This window comes from Athene noctua, chromosome 9, assembly GCF_965140245.1.
Source record: "Athene noctua chromosome 9, bAthNoc1.hap1.1, whole genome shotgun sequence".
NCBI lineage: Eukaryota > Metazoa > Chordata > Aves > Strigiformes > Strigidae > Athene > Athene noctua.
The window spans coordinates 23,792,683-23,817,051 of NC_134045.1; the positions used below are offsets into that span (position 1 = coordinate 23,792,683).

Below are 24,369 nucleotides of genomic sequence, written 5' to 3' on the forward strand. Positions count from 1 at the left end.
TGCCCTGCCAAGCAAGAGCCTGCTGCGGGACTGAGCACCACGCTCTCTCTCGGGATCCCTCTCATAATGAGCATTTGGGCTTTATGAATGAAGGTAAATGGAAATGGATTTTCCTGTCCCTTGGGAAGGGTGAGATTTCTCCCTCTCCGTACTTAACCCTGCAATAGCAGTCACACCGCCACCGTCATGTGTCTGGCTGAGATGTCAGGGGATGCTGCTGCTCTGGGAAGAGCCTTTTGGAAAAGGAGACAAGGGATCGTGAAAGGGAATAGAGGTCAGGGTGCTGGGAGCTCAGTGCAACCCTCAGGCAGCCTGGATGGGGCTGGAAGGGTTTGTCCTGCTCAGAGGTGTTTGCAGAGCCAATGGTGAAGGAAAAGAGCTGTGGAGACGGAGAAACATTTACTTTCTCCTGCTGGCTCAGAGATTTTTCTCTCTCATGTTTGCTGTTCATTTATTATGTCTTTAACAAGGGAAAATAGGTTTTTTCCTTGCTCTGAGCATTGAGTGTGCAATGGGCTGTGAGACACTGGCATGGAAAAATAGTCACCTTGGGCAGGATACCTGCAAAGAGCAGAGCCTGGCATGCTTTTCTGGCCTCAGTGGGGGCATGGGTTTGTCTTCTTGGTAATCCAGCTCCTAATTCCACTTCAAGAATGTGCACCTGCCTTGGAGGCTGTAATAAGGATTAATTAGTGAATGGTATAAAGTGCTGTGATTTAGAAAGTGTTTTAGCTAACTGTGAAGTCACACAGCTGGCAAAGTGGGGGAAGGGAATGGGATTAAGATGCAAAGAGATGCTGAAATGATTTTATGAACTCTGGTCTCACCTAACAATTGCTTTATATCGTTTGCTCAGACCCATGAGGAGTGTGAGCTGAAAATAATTGAGCAGGAGAAGGAGGTGACAGTTCTGCCCCCGAAGGACGCATGTAAATGCCATAAAGAAGACTTGGCAAAAGCTTTAAATGTAAGGGTTTTTACAAGTCTTTGTGAACATAGCAGTGCAGTCTGTGTAATGTGACTGTGGGAAGAGACTGAGAAGCAAAACTGGTCTTTGGTTTCACATGCAAACTCCTGGAGTGCCCAATTCCTCTGCCTTTATGTGGGACAAATCCTCATGTTGGCTACGTTCAAGGCTCAGCGTTGGGCATTCGTGCTTCACTTTGTCCCAGGGTAGGACTTCACTGAATTGAGTGGCTCTGTGAGATGCAGGTGAAAGAGTCCAATTGTCCAGCCTGGAAAACGAAGCGCTCACAGAGCTCTGCCAGGGTTGGCACAGGGTGCACAGCTCAGCCACCCTAGTTATCAGCAACTCCTTGGAAAAGTGTTGTGTAAATGCAAGCAGCACTTTTTCCTGCTTTTTGTAGCACGCTTCATTTCAGAGGCAAAACTCATCACATTTATAATCCTAGATGACTTCCCGAAGGCTTGCTCGCAGCTTGAATTGTTAGATAAAAAATCACCTCGCCATCCCCACCCCAAGCAAAGAGCAAAGCTGTAGCCATCGCCTGGTTCGGCTCATGCTGGGACCCATTTGCCCACACGGAGCGGGGGGATCAGCCCTGGCAGGGATGTTTGTGGTGGCAGGATAGGCCCTCTGCCCCAGCCCCACTCCTTCCCCACAGCTGCAGAACAGAGTAGCCGGAGGGATGGAGGGACACTGGGGCTCAGGAAGGAAACTCCAGTTACTTGGTTTGCACTGGAGTTCACCCTTGGGAAGAGAAACAATCTCATTTTATAACTCATGCTTAATCCCACCTGTGAAAAACAGATGGAAATTTAGAAAGGCTAAGTCCCCACAGCCAGGGAAAGCTATAATGCTTAGCAATATTTTGATGTCTGACCTTACTGTTTTTTAAAATCTGGGCAAGATACGTTTTCTCCATTTGTTCTCTTTGAATTTTGTCAGGGTATTTTTATTTTTCCTTTAAATATACAGTGAAACCAGAAATCAATTATTTCCTTTACTACTTTAGATTTCTCACTTGTCATCTATTATATTCTCTCTCACATGTGGAAGTTTTTTTAAAAATAACTTGTGTTTACTTTATGGCTTTCTGTGATAGTTGGTGGTAAAGTTTTATAGTTTAACAAATATAAATACCTAAACAGAAAAACAGTGGATAGATTTATCTTTTTTGTGGGGGACTGAACCGTGAACATTTTGTCCAGTGTACTTACAGGTTTTTAACAGAAATTTGCCTTAAAAAGTTTTCTATAACTATTCTACAATATATAATGTTTGTTCGGTTGGTTGTTTTTTTAAAATTTCCCTCTAGGTTGACTTACAAACTGGACTCTCTGAGTTTTCTGTGCTACAGCGCAGATTAAAACATGGCTGGAATGAATTTTCAGTAGAGAATCCAGAACCGATATGGAAGAAATATCTAGACCAGGTAAGGATTTTCTGCAGATTCTCATTTCTTGGCAAAAACCCCTGGCTGGGTTGGTCTGAGCGTGTTTCTACACTGAAATATTCAGGGTTTCCACCTCCACAGATCCAGCCTTGGAACAGGCAGTGCCCCAGATACAGAAACTTTTTCCTCAGGAAAGCCATTGTGAGATTCAGATGGGGGGTCATTTAATATGAAAAAAAAAAATCTTAAATATTTTTATCTCCACCCAGCCCACAAATCAAAAGACATAGATCAGTGACCTGATTTCTGGAGCATGTTTATTCATAGAATCACAGAATGGTTTGGGTTGGAAGGGACTTTAAAGACCATCTAGTCCCAACCCCCTGCCCTGGGCAGGGACACCTTCCACTAGCCCAGGTTGCCCAAAGCCCCGTCCAACCTGGCCTGGAACACTGCCAGGGAGGGGGCAGCCACAGCTTCTCTGGGCAACCTCTGCCAGGGCCTCACCACCCTCACAGGGAAGAATTTCTTCCTTGTATCTCATCTGAATCTCCCCTCTTTTAGTTTAAAACCCCTACTCCTCATCCTATCCCTACACCCCTGATGACGAGTCCCCCCCCCCTTTCCTGCAGCCCCTTTCAGCCCTGCGAGGCCGCTCTAAGGTCTCCCCGGAGCCTTCTCTTCTCCAGCTGAACCCCCCAACTCTCTCAGCCTGTCCTCACAGGGGGGCTCCAGCCCCTGAGCATCTCCGTGGCCTCCTCTGGACCTGCTCGAGCAGGTCCGTGTCCTTCTGCTGTTGGTGCCCCAGAGCTGGACCCAGCACTGCAGGGGGGTCTCATGAGAGCAGAGCAGAGGGGGAGAATCCCCCCCTCGTCCTGCTGCCCACCCTGCTCTGGGTGCAGCCCAGCACACGGTTGGCTTTCTGGGCTGTGAGTGCCCATTGCTGGCTCACAGTCAGTTTTCCATTGACTAATACCCCCAGGTCCTTATCCTCAGAGCTTCTCTTGACCTACTCATTGCCCAGCCTGTATTTGTGCTTGGGATTGACACAACCCATGTGCAGGACCTTGCCCTTGACTCTATTGAACTTCATTCCCTTTAAGGCAAGTGATAAAATCATGAAAGTTTTGAGGAAAGCCAGTCGTAGCTGAAAGCCATTCTGATTTCAGTTACCCCAGTGAAGAAAAGCCCTAAACCTCCAGCAAAAGCAGAGGCAATTGTAGAGCTCAAGTGAGAGTTAATGTGTCTGTTGCCAGTAAGGGATACAGTCATTCATTCATGGTGCCATGTGCTGTGAAGAGCCACGATTTCAAACCAGATGCCCCAAAAAGTCAGGCAGAAGGTGGTATTTGCTATCTTGTTTTTCCCCACTGAGTTATCCCTGAGTTTTGCTTTTATTGACAGGTTCTCATCAGTATTTAATGCATCGTTCACTTCTCTTTTAGAACTCTTAAAAAAAACCCCACCCTCCTTATTTGGTTAAATTTTCAACCAGCAATTTAACTCATTTTCTTCTTGCTTAGCTGAATCATGAAGATTTTATTTGCTTTGAAAGATTTTTATGGATTATCCTTTTTTACCTATGTGATCAATATTCTTTAAGCACTTTCTAATCACTAAGTCTCTTCAAGGATTCTTTTATTCATCATAAAAAGTGAGATTGTGCTTTTTTTTCTGCTCGTTCTTAACAAGCTGTATCTACTATGGGGACACCAAACAAACTAGTGCATCTCTGAACCCTCCATAACCTGTCATTCTCTCTGGAAGAGCTGCTTGCAGTCCCACACCATTCATTCCTCTGCACTTGAGCACAGTCCTTCAGCGGACACTTGACATGGCTTCTTCCAGCTTTTGTAAAACATCCCCTTTGGCCCGGTCTTTCTACGGAGAAACAAAAGGGACTTTCACCTTTGGCTTCATCAGGAAATAAATTTAATCCTTGTCTTTCCTACCATGCATTGCCACACTCCTGTTATGCAAAACAGGCAGTCTTGTCTTTGCCTGACTTAATTCCCTTATACCAACCCCCACATTAGCTAAACAGAGCTGTAACTTTCTCAGGTAGGAGAAAAGTCCATAAAATCTGTGCTTAAAAGTGAAAAAAAAGTGAGGATCTGACTCCTGCAGCCCTGGGTACAGCACAGAGTTTAGCACATTAATTAAATTTAAAAAAAAAAAAAAAGAAAAAAGAGGATTTTCGGTTTCAAATTCTAAAAAGACAATAAAGTTTTTGTTTGTACCTATTTTGCCTCCCAGGAGCTTTTAGAGTCAGCGCTACACTGTATGCCTGCAAAGGCAAGCCCTGCCTGTGCCAGCAGGGGAAAAGAGAAGAACCTCATGTCTTTTGGCATGAGCCTTGTCCTGCTGGTCCCTGACACCGTCCATCTCCTGTATGGGGACAGGACCCAGCATCAGCCCGACCACAGGTGCTGCACCCTCCTTGTCCAGGCAGCGTGATGGTGCTATCATAAGCAAGCAGGGTCCCTGCAGCAAAACCATCATGTCTGATGAGATCTGAAGCCAGCTCAGCTTCAGCAACTCCATTTTATATTGCAATTTGCTTTTTTTATTTTTTTCAGTTTAAAAATCCCCTCATTCTCTTGTTGCTGGCTTCCGCTTTAGTAAGTGTCATCACAAAAGAATACGAGGACGCTGCGAGCATCGCCATGGTGAGTGGTACTTCTCCTGCAACCCAGCCCTTCATTCTCTGAGGCTGGTGTGCCCACTCCTCTAACGCCTCTTTCTTCACAGGCAGTGCTCATCGTGGTCACCGTGGCCTTCATCCAGGTATGTCACCCGGAGCTCGGCTCCGCGACTGGGGCTCTCGTGAGCGAGCCCTGTCGTGTAACTTGGTTTTCTTCTCCTTTCTCATTTAAAAGGAATATCGCTCAGAAAAATCTCTGGAAGAACTTAACAAGCTGGTGCCTCCTGAGTGCAACTGGTGAGGAATGCCTGCTTCAGTGGGTTTTAGCAGGATTTGGGTTATGAGGGCAGAACTGAGGGCTGAAAAAAATTACTTCTGGTTGTCATGCACGTAATGAGAACCTGCTGTCCAGAGGGGTGGCACCACGCGTGGGTGCAGCTGTAAGGCACACTGAAAGGGGTTGAAATAACTCTGAATTTTAAAGTAGGCACCCAGAGGAATTGAATAAATGCTGAGAGACAGAAGGGTCACAGAAATGTCCTGCTCTGCACCTTGCAGAAAGGTCCCTGCAGCCTCTTTTATGTTGCTGACTCCCTGTGCAGGGAAAACCTCGCTTGTGTATTTTTTTTTGGCTTTAGGGTAGTTTTGTCCCCGGGAAATTGGCACAAAATGGCTTATGAGCGGAGGTGTGTGCAGGCTAGGTATCCTCACCCACGCCTGCCCATTGCTGTCCGTACATGCTGGGCACGGGCACACCAGGCACTTTGGTGCAGATTGGTCACAGCATCGCCTGTGGAGCAGCTGTAGGGTGTATCAGATCCCACTTCCCTGACTGCTTTGAAGTTTAGTACCAGTGCTTTAGATTACAGGAAACACTTTTCCTATTTATGTCTTTGCAAATCAGCTTTGTCACGGCCAATGTAAATAAACTGTGAGGCTCAGAGAAACCTTGCACTGCTAAAGAAGTGTGGGGTTTTCTTCCGGTCCAAAGTTCACCCAGGTTTGGATCTTACAAATGCCGCTGTTCTTTATTTGTTTATGGTATGACACCATAAGCATCTAAGCACTCGAAAGGATGTATTTTTAATGCAATAGTGAAATGCCAGTGGTAATTCTAGCTTTAAAAAGCTTCTTTTTAGGTTAAAGAATCTGCATTTCATTATTTAAAGAGTGAGCCATGGGAAAGCACACCTTGTCACTCCCATCTGTGTAACTACTGTTTAAGTCACTTATTGATGAAATGTAAGTCTTCCATAACCTGCCCAACTGTTTATGAATTAAACCTGAGCCCAGACTAAACATAATCATTTCTCCTCATCGTTATGAAGATTTTATGTTCTTATTCACATTGGAAGCTCTTTTGGTCAGGGATCTTGCTTTCTTGCCAGTCACATTCCCAGGCCTGCAGGGGGAATAAAAACCTCACAGCCTGGTTTCCTTTCTTCTTTTTCCATTTGTCTCATGTAGCCTAAGGGAAGGAAAACTGCAGCATCTTCTAGCGCAAGAGCTTGTGCCTGGAGATATCATATATCTGTCTGTCGGTGACAGGGTTCCTGCAGACCTCAGGCTGATAGAGGTAAATACAGCTATAAATACGAGAGCCTGCTTGGAAATGTCTTGTCTCAGCAGTGCCAGAAATGTGTCTGTTTAATTAGGTTACAGATCTGCTGGTGGATGAATCCAGTTTTACTGGAGAGGCTGAGCCTTGCAACAAGACTGACAGTGTATTACTGGAAGCTGGAGACATAACCACGCTGAGCAATGTTGTTTTCATGGGGACCCTGGTGCGGTATGGAAAGGGAAAAGTGAGTCCTCTCATCTTTGGTCTTGACATTGGTTACAAAATCTCTAGATTCTTTTAATCTCTGTCTCTCTTTTTTTTCCTTTTTTTTTTTCAGGGTGTAGTTATTGGGACAGGTGAAAATTCACAGTTTGGAGAAGTGTTCAAAATGATGCAAGCTGAAGAGGTAAAGCAGTCGATGTCTGTGGAAATGATGGATGTCCTGGGTGAAAGTTTGTGAGCAGGAGTGGTTCCAAGAGCTAATGCACTGGGTTCATTTCTGTTTCTCCTACAAAATGCTTGTGTGACTGAGGGATGCCAAAGTGCTGTATCCAAAAAAGAAGGCTATAAGCAGGATTTAGGCTTCTAAATCCAGACTTGTGATATTTAGCTTGTATCTAACCTTATAGTCACCTAAACCTCATGGTTTCTTCTTTTTTTATTTCACACACACCTTCCACTAGGTCTATAAATTTTTTGCTTCCACACATGCCAAAATTTTGTGGGCCAGATATTTGAACTAACACAGATGAGTCTCTGTAAACTAGTTAACTCTTGATCCATTAACACAAGAGATCATGGGAGAGCAGAAGCAGCCACTATGGGAGGTGTTGTGATGCATCTGCAGAGCTAATGCAGGTCTGTGATGCTCTGCAGTGCTTAAAAGTGCTGCTGCAGAATAGGAGCTCAGGTCTGGTACCCTCCCTGGCCTGAAACTCAGACTTCCCAAACACTACCACCCTCCAGGGTCCATCCTACGTGTCAGCTCAGGGTTGCTCTGAGCTGGTTCAGTGAAGGAGAAGGGTCACAGAAAGGCTGTGACCCTGGTCTGGATTGGAGAGCACAGACCATGAGGATGGAGGTTCAGGCTTTTTATCCCTGTACTGGAGGCTTTGCATGCACATTATCCAGTCCTGGAGTCAATCACTAAGGTCCTTTCCAGATTTAGCCCTTAGCATGTCCCTAGTCTGTCCCTACCTTGTCTCCCCAGCTGTAAACAAATGTAATTCATCTCTTCTCCCACTATTTTGCCTGTCTTGAGTGCATTGAGGCAGAGACTCTCTCCCTGCAGGACGGCCTGTGCCCAGCAGACCCCGTTGGGGGTTTGGGGTGGGTAAGCACCAGGGTAGAGCAGGCAGCTGTAGGGACCACTGCAGGCTGTGTGAGTCAGTCATTCTGGGCTGACCATCGTCTCATCTCATACAACAAGCAAAGAAACCCAGCTATTCTCTAATGTTTCCAGACTCCCAAAACACCTCTCCAGAAAAGCATGGACAGACTGGGGAAGCAACTCACTCTTTTCTCCTTTGGCATAATTGGTGAGTTGGACGCAATGCCTATACTTGCATGGTCAGCTGTGAAAGCCCTCTGTGCTCCACGGCCACTTTTTCCAAAAGTACTTGTTGATGTGGGTTACCTGGGCTTTGGGGATTTAAGCAGAGACATCTCTGAATGAGAGACCTGGGGGCCTCATTGCATACTCAGTTCTCTAGCAACAGCTAAACAGGTTAGAGGTTTATTAATTTCTTGAAGGTTTTTAATCGGATGGTTTTCTCCCACCAGGTTTAATAATGCTCATTGGCTGGTTACAAGGGAAGCATCTCCTCAGCATGTTCACAATTGGAGTTAGGTGAGGACTGGAGAGCACCTTTCTCTTTGATTTCTAATGAAACCTGTCACAGGGAATTCCCTGTTCAAAACAACAGACATTTCACAAAAGAGAACTTAAGTAAGACCCTTCATAAATATCTATTGATCTTGTACTGGTGAAATTAATGTGAGCTTTACAACAGAGTTTAGGTAAAAAAAAAGAAGTTTGAGAGTTTATTTAATTTTTCAAATTGGTATTTTGAAAGCCTTCCCTGGAATTTCTACCTCATCCTGCTGTGAATGTCCTTTCCTATCTGTACTATGAATTTAGTGGGAGTGTAGCAACAGCAAATATTAATCTTTGTTGTTCTCACTGGATTTACGTCTAAAGATAGGAATGCAGAGTTTATGTGACATAAAAAGTATGCACAGCCTCTTAATCAAACATCATAAAGCATGTGTTTTCAGTAGTACCCATAAAACCTGTTGTTTGGTGTTGTCACGGCTCTAAAATCAATCCTTTTAAAAAAGAAAAACTTTTCTATGGACATAAGAATAAAACCACAGTTGAGGAGATAAAAGAGAAGTCAAAGTGGCTCAGTGCCCACCTTCCTGTCTCCTGGGGGCATGTGGTGGCAAAGAAAAGTGGTTAAGCCTGAGTTTTCGAGAACAGCCCATGGTTTCAACAGTTCTCCTTGATTACTTTTTGCACATACCTAGAAGTGTTCAGAGTCACACAGGGAATTACTAAGGGACAGATACAGACTGTGTCTGGATTTTTCTAGCACATCGTTTCAGGTTTTGCTGTTGCTCCGTGTATGTAGCATGGGGACATCTGGGGAGTTGATTCTGTCCCACCATAGCTTGTACCCACCCGTAAGAGAGGAGACGAGGGGCTGCGTGTGGCCAGGAGCCAGTAGCTAACATGTGAGTCGTGATGCCAAGGAATATTTCAACTTTCATCCTCAGAAAGTTAAATAAATGAAATTAAATCTAACCCCTAAATCCCTACTTAGCCAGAAATTAATGCTCTTTGACAATGTAAAGAAGAGAAGTAATAGTTCTGTCTAAATCATCCAGAGAAAGGTTGAAGGGTGGGATAAATATCCTGCTTTTGTATTTACAGTGTGCGAGGAGTCCCAGTGTTTAACACTGCACTCTCAGATTCAGATACACACATATAAGCAGGGAAACTCACCCCATGGAAACGTCCCTTTGACATGTTTTGGTCAGTACCTGTAGTCTGGCCCCTTTGTTGAAGCTGTTGTGTCTCTGCTGTCCCCAGCCTGGCGGTGGCTGCCATCCCAGAGGGCCTTCCCATCGTGGTCACCGTCACGCTGGTGCTGGGCGTTCTCCGGATGGCCAAGAAAAGGGTGATTGTGAAGAAGCTGCCCATAGTAGAAACCTTAGGTAAGGCTGAAAAGAGATCACACAGCTTGGTCACTGGCCAGGCTTCAAAATCTGAACCGAATAGCAATGGGCTGGCCAAGTAAGCCTTGGTCTGATTAGAAAAAAAAAAAAAAAAAAATTGAATATGCTTAGTGGGCCAGAGCAACCCACTCACACTTAAATACATTTTCTACCCTGTGTTTCTCACACTTTCCCCTTATTTTGGTGATAACAACACAGGCAGGTGCTAGGAATGGTGCACCCAAGCCATGGCATTGACCCACGGGGAGCAGAGCCCCTCTGCAGACATGCACGTCCTGCTGGAGTTGAAAAGCTTTGTTTCCCCTTCCTCCCCCCTCTGTGGAATCATCCTGCAGGTCCATCCTGTCCATTTCTTCAGTGGCTGGCTAAAAATCTTGGCAGCCCCTTAAGCAGAGCCTGGTGGCATAAATAAAACTGCTTACCCTTCTGCAGCCTGTGTGGCCATCTGCCTGATATCCAAAGAGTCATGGAAAACAGGGACAGAGTGGACCCTGAGAAGGCACCCAGCCCATCCTCACAACTGCAGGGCAGAATGATCTGTAATGAAATTATTCCTCCACCTCCCCTTACCTTCAAATTGGCCCTTATTCCCAGGTCACAGTATTCCAGGTTTTTCTGCTCTGACCTTGGTCAGTGTGGCAGTTATAAGAAGAGATATGTTGTATATTTAGTACCACTCATTAAAAAGTACACCAAATTCCAAGCCTGGCCCATGCAGTCGCAAAAATCTACTGCACAACCGGATCCTTCAGCCAAAATCTGTCTTCCCTGGAAATGGTGCTATTGTTTGAATTGCCCTTGTTTGTTCTGCAGTTAAGGAATCTTATCACCCTTATTTTATTGTATCTACCCTGATCCAGGACATCTGAAAGAGCTTTATCTCATGAAGAATGTCATTCTGGTAGGGCTGCACCCAAATAGGTGTAACTGCCAGATTCCTGGGTACACTGCAAGATAGTCTAAGCACAGCAAAAACTGTACTCTCCCACACATTAATTGTGCTGTGTCTGTTCACTTCTGAAAAAATAACCCTTCTTCTTTATCTGATTCTTTAATAGGAACTAAAAATGATATATTGGAGGTGATAGCTTTGGTCTGTGCTAATCCTTCAAAACTGCAATTATTTTAATTGCAGCCCAATCTGCTTTATTCTCTCCAGGCTCTTACCTGATGGTCATCATGCTCCTGAGGTCTGTGCCTAAGCAGTGTGGTCATCTCCAGAGCCAGGGAAGACAGTCAGACTTAGAAGGGAGCTGGAGCCTGATTCTTTTTTTTTGCATTAAAGTCATTTTTCCCCTTCTCGGGAGTGGAAACTAGCCTGAATGTGGTGACTCTGCTAATTCACTCCTTTGCTGAATTGTGGTGTAAATGGGCCCTGGAAGAAGTGTGCTTTACTGAAGCAGGATTGTCACAAAGCAGAGCACGAGTGGGGCAGCTTCTGCTCCTACCTGTAGATTTTCAAGTATTTTTGGGGAACAGTCTCTAACACATCTACCCTCACAGTCCCTTGGTGAGGCAGGGAAGGGCTGTTATTCCTGATTTAGATAAGCAAGGGTTAAATGGCCCATCTGAGGAAGCATGTGGCAGAGTGGGAATTTGATATGTCTCTTCAGAATAGAACAGCTGCTCTGCTGTGTGATATTGCAGCTCAGCAGCATTGATCGACTCCCTGGAGATCAGTGCCTTCTCTGCCCACCATATGATGCTCAAGACAACGTGGCCCTCTTCAGATGTCTCCTACCACATCTCATATCTAAGTTATGTGCACAATACACTGACGTGCACTCAGATCCTTTCCTTTCAACACCCTATTAGGAAACTTATCCATTTCTTGGTATTTTCTCCCTTTTCTCACTGGTGGAGTCTGAGTAACATTGGGAAAACACATTCTCCCTCTTCCAGAGCCCTGAATCTTGCTGTTCAGTTGCATTATTTGTTAGTTCTGATTAAAAACTTTTCTGCATCAGGTTGCTGCAATGTCATCTGCTCAGATAAGACAGGCACTCTGACAGCCAACGAGATGACGGTGACTCGGCTTGTGACTTCGGATGGGTTCCAGGCAGAGGTATGGCTGAGGTGTAATACAGACTTTCCTGTTCGAGTTCAGTGGGGCTGATTTGCTTTTAGTTCAATTAGGCCCAAATGAGGGATGTTGAATGAGTCCCAGAACAAGCAGTTTCTTGCACATTACCGGTTCCATTAAAGAGAAGGGACTTTTGCAATGCTGGCGACAGTCAGAGGTGGGGCTGAGTGTACAAAAGCTGCTCAGATACAATAAACAAAGATGTTCATTGACATAATCTGCAGTTCTCTGCAACTGTAAATATTGAAACCTGCCACTGGCCCCTGTGGGTCCATCTTCTGTAGAAAGATATATTATATGAGTGACTTGATCCTTCTGCTTTGTTCATTTACCTGTGTGCAAAGTGGGTGAAAAATGTAGGCATGCAAAATGTAAGGCAGTGGGGAGATAGGCTGGTCATCAGTAGGGCAGGGCTTGAACAAAACCAGTGAACCCACGGCTGCCAAAGGGCTGCAAGAGACTTCTGAAATCATGGCAAACAGGTTCTGTGTAAGACAAGCTGATTCTTTTTGTTCCTCTACAAGCTATTGTAATATTATACACTCACTACCTGCAGCCTTTCCTATAAGCATTGCTTTGAGCGGTAGAAAAGAATCCCAGCATGCCTTCAAAATCAAAAATTTACTCAACTGGACCCCAACATATAGAAATGTAGTATAGTCCTGCCTGGCACTGGGAAATTTGCTCTTTCTGTCTCCCCCTTCCTCAGGTCAGCGGGGTGGGCTACAATGGAGAAGGAAACGTTTATCTTCTGCCATCAAAGGAGATTCTTAAAGAATTTTCCAATGTCTCAGTTGGGAAACTAGTGGAGGTAAGTCTAAACTATGAACCAGCTTGACCTATTTACATTCAGTTTTCATTTGCACAGATTCACTTTGGGTAATAAGTGTGAAAAAAAGCCACTTTTATAACAAATGTGAAAAAAAGCCACTTTTGTAACTATTTTGAACTGTCTTGCTAGAGCATTCTCATGGAAAGGCTCTGAGTAATTGTGATCTAATACCTGAAGCTGATGGCTGAAAGGTAGTAAGCATGAGACTTGTAAGGAGAGACCAGAGTCATCAGCTTAAAGTGTCAATGACATTTTGGATAAAAATACCGTTCTGGCAGAGGAGAGACCAATTAATTTTACCACGTTCAGGTTTTTAATGGGAACAGATTTTAGACTTTATCGACATAGTCAATTTATAAATGTACTGTGATGGTCTCTGGGTTTTGTGCTAGCATTAAATAAAATCTTGCACATTCAACTGTAGGCTAAAGCAGAGTGTTTGGGTAGTGAAATGATCTGAGCTGGAATCTCAAATGGAGATTAGGTCTTATTTCATCCATACTGCACATTAGAAACAATAGTAGGAGAGACTAAGATTTCATTTTTGTGATTTACCAAGCTTGTTAGACATATGTTATGTTAATTTACCCAGAACACATTTTACAGGTGTATCCTATGGATTAAATGGGTTTAGAAAGCACAAGAACTGACCTCAAGAGATGCTGCTATGGGGAATAGCATATCTTTTGGGATGTGGCTGCTTTCATTCTCCAATCTTTCATTATTTCATTTAAAGAGATGAAAAAACTATTAATTTAGTTACGAAAAAAAAACCAACATGTAAATATATCTCTTTCTCTAGGCTGGCTGTGTAGTCAATAATGCCATTATCAGGAAAAATAGTGTAATGGGACAGCCCACAGAAGGAGCTCTCATTGCCCTTGCAATGAAGGTAAGATTGTTAAGATTTAAAATTTTCCAGAAATTTAAAAAAAAAAACCAACAAACAAAAAAACCCCACCAACAAACAAATAAAAAAAGAGCTGGAGTTGTTAGTTCTTACAGCAGTGATCAGACTTCTTTAAAGTCCCCAGACTGGTTTTAGTCTTTCCTTGTCTTTTCTCCCCAAGGTCATAGATGTACACCTCTCCCATATAAACCTCTTTGTCATGGACAAACACCTTCCCTGAGCTTCTGTGCTAACAGTAATAATTGTTTTGCTTGGTTAATCTCTGCAATTATGCTGCATAATGGATTTCTTTCAGGCTCAGACTGGAGCACCTTTTTTCTATTTTCTGCACATGCCAATTAAGAGTTCAGGAGTAAGACAGGAGAGTGAAAAATGAGCAAGAACAAGCTAGACTAGGAAGCATGGCAGAGGGTCATCCTCGATTTGGGTCATCTGCTAGCTTTTACTTTTTTCTAGCCACGATTATGTAAAACAATATTTTTTCATGAATATTGCATTCATGAAAAAAATATGCAGAGGGCTGTAAAACACCTCAAGGTATCGTCTAATCAGTGTTACACAGCCTGTGGTCCACAGGCCTCGGGTGGACTGTAAAGCACAGAACATGCCTGACGAAATGATGCACCTGCAAACATCTGTTCTTACCTCTTATGTTTAAAGCTTGTAACTCTAACAGTGAAACCACGGTTATTATTTTTTTAAACAATGACATTTTATTTCCCTAAATGCTAAATTAAAATCTTCCTTCTGCTCTGCCATTCAGTAGCCAAGGAAGAGCAGAATACGAGGGATGTTGTCTCATTTATTTATTTATTTATTTATTTATTAGTTTGATGGGAGCTGGGGAAGAAAGAGACTGGAAGCTATTTCTGATCACTACCACTTCACCTAGAGCACCCACACATGCTGCTAAAGCAGGTCTGCATTGATTTGCACTGTCGTGCTTCATAGCTGAATGGTCGTCTTGTGGTGAAGTGGTTTTTGAGTTTAATTCATCAGGAATTAATTTGAAACCACATCCATGATTGACCATTCAGTTATTTGCAGTTTTCCTTTTTTTCTTCCCAGTAGGGTGGCTGGGAAATAACCAAAGTGGGGGAGCCTGAGCTTGGGCTGGAAGAAATCTGCTCTGCCCATTGCTGTGCCGTAGGTTTAGGGAAAGGACTTGATCTTCCTTCGACCCAAAGCCCAACCAGGACAGCAGTGCAGCTCCCCAGCTCTTGCAAAAGTCAAGCTTCAAACTCCAGTGACATTTATACCATATCAGGCACCAAAAGGAGAAGATAGGTTTGAAATATGAGTTTACTCTCCCCATGCTTTCTCTTGAGCTCTGTGGTATATGACTGCCTGGAAGTACGTGATCAAGTCAGCGCTTGTAATATAGAAAATACATACAAGTTTTGGTGTTATTCAGCATTACGGTGTTCTTTTTGTTTTATCTTACTTTAGATGCAACTCGCTGACATAAAAGATATTTATGTAAGAAAGAAGGAAATTCCATTTAGCTCTGAGCAGAAGTGGATGGCTGTGAAATGCACGCTGAAAACTCAGGTAAAGCAAACAGTGGTGTTGGCCGGTGTCGTGTTTCTAATTGTGCACCTCAACAATGGGCATGAAATGGTATCTCTTTAGCAAATAATGTTTTCAGAAGTTAACTATATCAGGAGAAAACTGCAAACCTCAAAATTCCCAACTTGGGTGTAATTTTAGCTTGTAAAACTGTGTTTGAATGGCAGAAGATAATACTTTTTATACAGTGGTTTAAGCAGGAAAACAAAAGCTTTTCAGAGATAACTGACAGGGGGAGAAAGGTACAATGTTTGGAGGAAAATGTTGGCCATTTTTCCCTTATCAGGTTAAGGAGCTGATTTTGGCTGATACTGTGTACTCCCAATTTAAAAACTCACCAACCTTTTATGACCATTTTGTCTGTGGTGGCTGAACATGAAAACGGCTAGTGCAAAAATAGCACATCCTATAAATAATTCATGCACCTGCACGTTTTACAAAATAGGTAAAAGAGCAAACAAAAGATCTTTATTACCTAGGGTGTAAAGCCTTAATGTGTTATCAGTATTTTCAAAATGTGCTCTTCTTTTTGATAAAGTATATTATCTCCTTACTTTAAAGGACCAGGAAGATATTTACTTCATGAAAGGAGCATTTGAAGAAGTCATTCAATATTGCACTCTTTATAACAGTGGTGGCATCTCGTTACCACTTACACCCCAGCAGAAAGCCTTCTACCAGCAGGAAGAAAAACGAATGGGCTCCTCAGGTCTACGGGGTCAGTCATTGCTGTCTATGCTCCTTAAGCTTACAGGTTATCGTGCCCTAATACCTTCCTGCTCTGTTTTGGTTAGGATGGGCAGAAGCCCAGTCCCTAGCATCACTTGCATGACCTCTTCATAATGCCACAGTTTGCCAAGGGCCATGTCTTGGGTCTGCTGGCTGCTTGCTTTTCACTAATCTTTTTTCTGTTGTGTTTAAATTAATGAGATTTGAAGGAGCTGAAAATAAGCACTGGAAATGGTGAATGTTTTTCTTCCATGAAGCGTTGCGATTGCCTGGGATACGGTCTGAATGTTGCATTGGAAAGCTTTGCACTGAACCCGATCTAAGCACTGCTCTGCCAAGTTTTGCTCTTGGAGAAGCTGTTTCAAGAGCAACAAAAAGCAACTTTAAAAGAGGTTCAAAAGACAGATTTGGGAACCAAGATTTTTATTTGAAGTTTGGTTCAATTCTTTATTAGGACCAAATCTAATGATCTCCTTTTGATCCCGACTGCATGTCAGTGCACAGCCCACAGAAGTTTTTATACACGTGTCATTTCCTTCATCACTCGAAACATCCTTTCAGAAATGTCTTAGACTTTCACACAATAACAAAGACACCATCTCCTGTGCATGTTCTCAGGTGGTAAGTAGATGAGAACAAGTCTTGGCAGCTGGGTCTGGAAGATGGTGTAGTTAATGTACATATTCTCCAGCCCTGTGTCTTGCGGTTAGTAACTCATGTACAGAGCTTGCTTTACAATATCTGAATCATCTGCTGTTGTGAATGGCAAATTACTGCTCTGAAGAAGAGCGATTAGCTCAGGCAGCTGCTGCAAGTTTGTGATTCAATCATCAAAGCAACACTGACATGAACCCCTGGCAAAATATCTTTGAGTGAGTTAAGAACGATTGAATGATACGGTTAGGCACCAAGAACAGAAACAAAATATTCAGAGTCTTGGTGTTTACAAGATGGAGGTTTCACTGGTTTAACTGAATTTACATTTCACATTTTTAGATTTAAAAAAAAAAAAAAAAATGTTTCTGTTTTTACACAGGAGCGCTATTGTTTAACGTAGTATTTAGTTTAATAGTGTCTGGTCTAAAACTCTACTGTCCCAATTTAATCCATCTGCATTTAGGGGAGACTTGGTAGACAGCTTTAAATTAAAAAGAAATAAATCCCAACAGAAACATGTGAAACAGAAATGTTCTGGTTCAGATAAACGTGTTATTTGAGTGGACCAAATTTTATATAAGATGTGAATATAATGACTAAAAATCTGGTTTTAATTACTTTTTCTGGGGGAAAACTGGAATTTTAATATCTCGTCTAAATGTCCATTTTAATGTATGGAAACACATTATTATTAATTTTGTCTTGTCTTCTTTTTCCCCTGCCTTTGTTTCTAGTTCTTGCTTTGGCCTCAGGTCCAGAACTTGGCAAACTCACATTTTTAGGTCTGGTTGGAATAATTGATCCCCCGAGGGCTGGAGTGAGAGAAGCTGTTCAAGTCCTTTTTGAGTCTGGTGTATCAGTAAAGATGATAACTGGAGATGCCCTGGAAACTGCTGTGGCTATAGGTAGCAAAAACTTCTTTTCTGTGGGTCTATATTATGTCTGTCAGATCAGTCAAATGTTACATCACTTAACAATCAACTTTATAATTATTTTTGTGTGTGCAATAGAGGTTTTAAATGCCACTGAGTTCTTGCTTTTTCCATTTAAACAAATCATATTAAGTGCAGTAATAGAGTAGCTATGAACTATGGGCCAAATTCCAGGAACTTAATTCCACTCTTTTAACACCAGAAATGGCAAAATCTCAGCGTAAGACCCTTAAATGAGACAGATGGCATTGCTGGGATTATAGAATCCGCTAATGTTTGGAGTGTGAGTGTGCCTGCATTTCCCATTTTTGCATTTTGCTATTAGACTTACACAGAGCAAGCAGCAGAGAGGAGTGACAGATTCAGTATCAGCTCCAGTTCTGGGTATCCTATTGCTTCTGTGACTCCAGCTGAGTAGGGACAGGGTGAGCACCCAGCTCAGAGCCAGGGAGCTGTGTGCCCTGTTGGATGCCCTAGGTTCAGATATATTTCCCAGCAAATCCTTTAATGGCTGCCCCTGTTCTGTCAGTCAGGAAATAGTTGGCTTTTTCCAGAGCCGATGGGCAGATCTCATTTTGGACTTTTCTTTGCAGGACAGAATATTGGTCTCTGCAATGGGAAGCTGAAAGCCATGTCTGGGGAAGAGCTGGACCAATTGGCAGAGGCAGAGTTATCATCCACTGTCAAAAACGTAATGGTTTTGATTACAAAAACAAGGCCTATTTCCAGTAACATCCATCTAATTACAACATTCTATTTTTTTTTTGTTTGTTTTTCAGGTTTCCATTTTCTTCAGAACAAGTCCAAAGCATAAACTAAAAATCATAAAGGTACTAAGAGCCTCTCAAATCCATTTTATGCCTCACAAAAAACAAGATGTAAGGGGCGGGGGGGGCTCAGTTCTCTAGACCACCTGGTCTTCCAAGGCAGGATTAGCTCAAACTAAGGACCATAAAACCCCAGCTAGAGCACTGGCACTATTTACACTGAAGGTATTAGCATTTCTCTTACAGATCTGGCCTGGGCTATTTGAAAGACACTAGTGAGATATTAACAAGCGTAATATCAGAAGAGTAATTTCTGAGGACTTTACTCCCCTCTTCTAACTCCTGCTGGAGTTGTTAGATTCTCCATACTCCTGAAAATCCAGTCTCTTAATTCTTGGTCTGAGTTTTGTCCTCAATGGGCTGCTGAGTCTGCTTTAGACTCAAATCACATAGCACTTCTGCTCTTTCAACGTTACGTGCAAATCCTGTGATTGCCAGCAGGACTTACTTATCTTCTCCTGGCTTCAGAGCCTCTCATCTCTCCACTCTCCCAGGCTTTGCAGAGGGCTGGCGCCATCGTGTCAATGACAGGAGATGGTGTTAACGATGCCGTGGCCCTTAAATCTGCCGATATCGGGATTGCCATGGGACGAGCCGGTACAGACGTCAGCAAAGAGGCTGCCAACATGATTCTCGTGGACGATGACTTCTCAACAGTAATGTAGGTTTAGTGACTTTCTTACTATCAGACACTTTCTTACTTCAGACACTTTCTGGCTATCCGTTGCAACAAGCCTGTTGTGTGCCTTAGCCCTGGAAATGACGCAAGACGCAGGACACGTAAGTGAACGGGCAGTAAGTGCAGATACCTGGTGTGGGTCTGGCTCATTTTCAGCTGCATACATGGCAATGACTTTTTTGTTTCAAGTGGTGGTGACAAAGCTACCTTTCATCCAAAAGCCCTGGATTCTCATTGCTGTAGCTAACAAGGGATTTGAAAGCGCCTAGAAGTCTGGGTTAGATCATAACTTGTGCTCTCTGCCTCACCCAGGAAGCTCAGAGGAAAGACATTTGCAATGCTCTGTTGGTTCGTAACAACGGACAAAGGAGGCAGAATAGAGTGAGGATATAAATAGGTTACACACCTGCTTTATGAACCAAGACCTGGCCATTTGAACCAGGTTTCCAGATCTACTAGTTCTGATAAAGTAATTTTAACTGAGAAGCTGCACTGATGTCCTCCTCCTAAACGGGGATCTGAGTTTCAACTGAAGTAAGTGCGAGAGAAGACAACTTGTATTTTGAGTGTCAACAGGAAGCTCAATATAAACTAGTTATTTCATATACTTTTCTCTCCCTTCCAGGAATGCAATAGAAGAGGGAAAGGGAATATTTTACAACATAAAAAATTTTGTCCGGTTCCAGCTGAGCACGTAAGTTCCCGTTTTCTTTGACTGCAGCGAAAGCACCTTTTGGGAGAGGCCATGCAGAATAACGTTCTTCTGTGCTTTGCAGGAGCATTTCAGCTTTGAGCCTAATTACTCTGTCAACAGTGCTCAACCTACCAAATCCACTCAATGCTATGCAGATCTTATGGATCAACATCATCATGGATGGGCCACCAGCCCAGAGGTATGGAAGGGTCAAATGAGCAAAATAGTCTTGGTTTTAATGTCTGGATTTGGCTTAGAAACACAAGCTGTTATGATTTCTTATCAATGAGCCAATCATTTCGTGGTTAGATAAGACTTTTGTTCCCTCCTGGTCCCTCCAAAAGCATTTACTTCAGGTTGACTTGAGGTTTTAGGTTTCTGTTCTGTGGTGGAATCACTTAACAGCTATTCCACTTTTTGACTAGGAATGGTCTGTTATCCCGAGTGCATCACCTGATAGTAGCCCTGCAGGTCTGACGGGCAAGGGAATATTGGGTATGTATGAGGGTATATGCCCGAGAATCACATGACTTGGGAACCTCATCCAACTGCTAATTACAACTGCTGTTAATTAGAATTACTACTTTCACAATGTGGAAGAGGTGTTGGCCACAATCTCACAGCTATCTCTCCCTCTGGGATGGGATACCATGGTAGTCTAATATATAATTTTCACAGCTCGTTATACAAAAAAGCCCTTTGTCATAGGTGTCACAGACAAATGTGGGGCCTTATGTCACCCTGCCAGAATACTGATATCTCTCATGCTGTACTTCAAAGCATTTCATCCTCCAGATCCATCCTGTTTTATCAACACTGTTTTGGGACGATCTGCATTAGCTAAACATGTCCCTCTGCTTCTCTTTGAGGCAGCTTGGGAGTTGAACCTGTTGACAAGGATACTATCAAACAGCCACCCCGATGTATCACGGATACTATACTCAGCAAATCTTTGATCCTGAAAATCTTCATGTCAGCTATAATTATCATCAGTGGAACCCTCTTTGTCTTCTGGAAGGAGGTAAGGCAAATCTGCAATCGTATCTTGTTTTCATCAGGGTGGAGAACAAAGTGAAGGGCAATTTCTGAAGTACATGTGAAGGACTTTCTGAAATACATCCGGTGGGGAAGGATCAGTATGGGCAGAGGATTATGAAACCAGGGTCAGCTCCTAGCTCTGCTTCTGCCTTCCTGTGTTGCCTCAAATTTGGAGCTTCCTATGTAGAATGGGAAAACTATTACTTACTATAATATCAATGCTTTAAGGTACCTTTCACCTCTAGACTTCCATGTAAGTAGAAAATACCAAGTACATTAGTACTATGGATTGCTGTTAGCAAATAGTGACTGTTACTATAACAGTTTAAGTAATTTAATTTAGAATATTCTTTACTCAAATCCTACATCAGTTTAAGAATTTAAAACACCATTGATAAGATCATAGCTCAACAATTAGCAGAGAGAAATTAATGCTATCTGTAATGGCTAGAACTAGTTTTATTCCTTTATTTACTATCCTTTGAACTGACTGGGGTCGTTAAAGGAAATATTTAATTCATCTGTTCAACTGACATTTTTGTAAGGCTTAACTGACCCCTGAATTTTTACTTGCGCTTTCAGAATCCAAAAAGTGGCATAACTCCTCGAACCACAACAATGACATTTACCTGTTTTGTGTTTTTTGACCTCTTCAACGCCCTGACGTGCCGCTCTCAGGTGAGATTGCTCTGTCAGCCAAACACTAACATAAACATTCAAATACTAGGATTTTGCATAGGAAAGGTTTTCTAATGTCATTTAAAACAGAATTTTTATCATCGTTATAAATAAAGTTATCCAGCACAGTTCAACTGCAACTATGCTTTCAACTACGTAGCTCTGCCTAAGTTAGCATTCATGTAACTTCCAAAAGGAATTTACATGCAAAGAAACGGTGTGACATTCAAGTACCAACAGGAGATTGGGAAGTGTTACATTTCTCTCTTTTTTTTTTTTTTTTTTTTCCTTCTCTAGACAAAGCTGATATTTGAAATCGGCTTTTTTCGAAACCGCATGTTTCTGTATTCCGTGCTTGGGTCATTTTTGGGACAGCTGGCTGTTATATACGTCCCTCCGTTACAAAAGATTTTCCAGACAGAGAATTTAGGAGTGCTAGGTAAGTTGCAAAATAAATAATGTTGGTTTTTCATTAAAGCTACTTTAAAAAGCAGGTAAGATGATTGCCAAATTGTTACGTGATAGCTCCCAACAGATTGCTGGTAGAGGAAATCAATCAACAGCTCCTACACCTATACATACACATAGCTGTACACAAATAGTAGTAGCATTTAACGATGTTATCCCAGCCTAGGTTTGGAATTTTGATTTACTGTGCATTAATGCATGTAGATGGAGACATGCCAAAATTTTTCACGAGCTCTCTATGATACTTCTCTACATAAATCTATCTAGGATCATTATGCAGTCACTCCGTTTTGAACAAGCGGGGTGAACGTGTTCTAGCTGAAAGGCGACGCATATTTTACCATCTGAATCAGCCTAAACGCACGCTGCCACACGGCACGGTACTGCTGCTGCCTTAGGTATGTTTTTAGAAGCAGCGTTCAGTGATCCCAAACGATTAATGGAGAGATTTCTACCCATCAAATGGACTACACCAGCTGTGGGTGTTCCTTGTCTACCACGGTCAATTGTACAGCTAGCAAAAGCATGGCTAGGCTGTACAGCTACAGAGCTACGCCCGCACAAACACCTCCTGCAGGAAGGCCCAGGTAACTGGGGGTTCCTGCCCAGCACACAGCCCAGCTGGTCGCTGTGCTCATCTCCACTCTGCTTCCTCTCGGCAGACCTGCTCTTTCTCACCGGACTGGCTTCCTCAGTCTTCATTGTCTCCGAGTTCGCCAAACTCTGTGAAAAACGCTGCTGCCAACCGAAGCACACAAAGGCGTGTCCTCAGTGAGACAAACTTCCTCTAAAGATATACTTGGAACGGAGCTGTGATGCTGGATAATTCTAATGCACCGACACCACACATCCCTTCTGAAGACACTCGAGTGAATCTGTACCGACAGTCCTTCTCACACCAGTCTGTTCCCTCCACATGCTCCACCCAAGCTGTCTGAGCTGTCTACAGAAACCTCCGGAGCGGCTCCTGTTTTAAACCAAGATCAGGTATATTTTTATAACATTGATCCATATGTCAAGAATGCTGTGATAGTCCCAGAAAAAATAACAGAGTTTCACACCTGTACAGAAAAATCTATTGTGCATAAACTGAAATTTTATTTATTTAAATCAAAATGATTTTTATTAATAAAATCTGCATTTTAAAATGTTACTGGCAAGTGTCTGAATGAGAGTCTCGATTTGACCCATCATTTTATACTAAATTAGAAGAATTGGAAAAGACCTGTCTTCACTAGCCCTTCCTTTCCTATAGCCAATCTGTGTTTCTAGACTCCCAGATATGGAGCCATGATTCAGCAAGACTCAAGGAAACTGTGCGGAGATGTCAAACAAAGAGTAGAGAGCTAAAGTGCCAACCCCTGGCTGTCAGCTTTTGCTGGACACTGCACTGGTATTTTTGTACCTGTGTGACTAACAGGACCAAAGCAGAAGTGGTTCTATCTGGTGCACAGGAGCGGATGGATTTAATGGGGAAGGGAATCACTTTCACAGGTGCATGAGGACACAGATGACTCGTGTACACAGCAGGGATGTTCAGCTCTGCAGCTGGGATCAACAGCTGCATGAAAGTGATTGAGAGCTGGTTGGGTCATAGCTAAACCCACCGCTGACAAATGCTTTCTGGACAGTTTTAGATGCACAAACACAAAACACAGATTGCTTAATCCTTAGGTTCAGGAAAAAAGATAAATGTTGAGTCTCCTCCAGGGCAATCTTTTCTATTTAAAGAACAATTTTGAATCACCCCATCTGCTGGTTGGATCAGTAGTGTCCTAGGAAATAATGCTTCCCTGATACATTTGCTCTAAGTGCCATAGTGTCAGTTTTCTTCTTGCCCCAGCTTAACACCTTCAGTTCAAAGTGAAGATGAAGGCTCTCAGATACAGACTTGTCAAAAGCCACAACTTCAGAGGTCAAAATGCTATGCTGATCCTCACAAGCTGATGTTTAAACAGGATTACATTTTGGATTCACAGTCTAAGAAGAACCAGCTATACTGATACTTATTTTAAATTAAAAAAAAAAAAAACCCTGGCTACTGAAATATCTTCAGTGAAGAGTAGCTTTGTGTCATTCACCCTCCCCAGATACAGTCTGCAAAGGTGTCTGCTCACTATGTTTTTTAAAATCCTTGCAGTCCTCAGAGGAAAGTCTCTGCCTTGTAATAGAAGGAAAAGAAAGCCTAGTTGTCTATTTTATGTGTAACCACAGATATTGAACTATTTCTCATTCCTGTATGCCATCCACTTCAAGTATTTAGTATGCTTAGTCAGAGCACAAGTGAAGAATACCTCTAAGACTTACAGTGGGAGTTTGAGAACTTTTAAGACAAAAGCCAGCATCACCACACTTAGAGAGAGCATCATGTATAACACTTGCTGTCTACACAGCACTCCCTACTTTGTACCATCAAAATTCTTATTAAAATATACAGAGAAGAAAATTATACAAAAGTATCAGTGTAATTG

The 24,369-nt window shown here is 42.8% G+C and overlaps 1 protein-coding gene across 2 annotated transcripts in view; it reads left to right on the forward strand.

Annotated features, from left to right (window-relative positions):
- ATP2C2 (ATPase secretory pathway Ca2+ transporting 2) overlaps positions 1-24,183 on the forward strand; it is a 30,113-nt gene extending 5,930 nt beyond the window's left edge. For both annotated transcript variants that reach the window (XM_074913754.1, XM_074913755.1), the window contains exons 2-27: positions 857-967; positions 2,280-2,396; positions 4,937-5,026; positions 5,109-5,144; positions 5,237-5,298; positions 6,469-6,577; positions 6,657-6,806; positions 6,900-6,968; positions 8,025-8,100; positions 8,345-8,411; positions 9,657-9,781; positions 11,770-11,867; positions 12,595-12,696; positions 13,520-13,609; positions 15,077-15,178; positions 15,758-15,914; positions 17,317-17,487; positions 18,108-18,205; positions 18,294-18,344; positions 18,836-19,002; positions 19,646-19,714; positions 19,797-19,913; positions 20,588-20,735; positions 21,335-21,430; positions 21,728-21,869; positions 22,561-24,183. In XM_074913754.1, the coding sequence (XP_074769855.1) occupies positions 857-967; positions 2,280-2,396; positions 4,937-5,026; positions 5,109-5,144; positions 5,237-5,298; positions 6,469-6,577; positions 6,657-6,806; positions 6,900-6,968; positions 8,025-8,100; positions 8,345-8,411; positions 9,657-9,781; positions 11,770-11,867; positions 12,595-12,696; positions 13,520-13,609; positions 15,077-15,178; positions 15,758-15,914; positions 17,317-17,487; positions 18,108-18,205; positions 18,294-18,344; positions 18,836-19,002; positions 19,646-19,714; positions 19,797-19,913; positions 20,588-20,735; positions 21,335-21,430; positions 21,728-21,869; positions 22,561-22,673 (2,733 nt within the window). In that variant the 3' untranslated portion in view covers positions 22,674-24,183. The remainder of the gene's footprint in view (positions 1-856; positions 968-2,279; positions 2,397-4,936; positions 5,027-5,108; positions 5,145-5,236; positions 5,299-6,468; positions 6,578-6,656; positions 6,807-6,899; positions 6,969-8,024; positions 8,101-8,344; positions 8,412-9,656; positions 9,782-11,769; positions 11,868-12,594; positions 12,697-13,519; positions 13,610-15,076; positions 15,179-15,757; positions 15,915-17,316; positions 17,488-18,107; positions 18,206-18,293; positions 18,345-18,835; positions 19,003-19,645; positions 19,715-19,796; positions 19,914-20,587; positions 20,736-21,334; positions 21,431-21,727; positions 21,870-22,560) is intronic.
- The last annotated feature ends 186 nt before the right edge of the window (positions 24,184-24,369 follow it).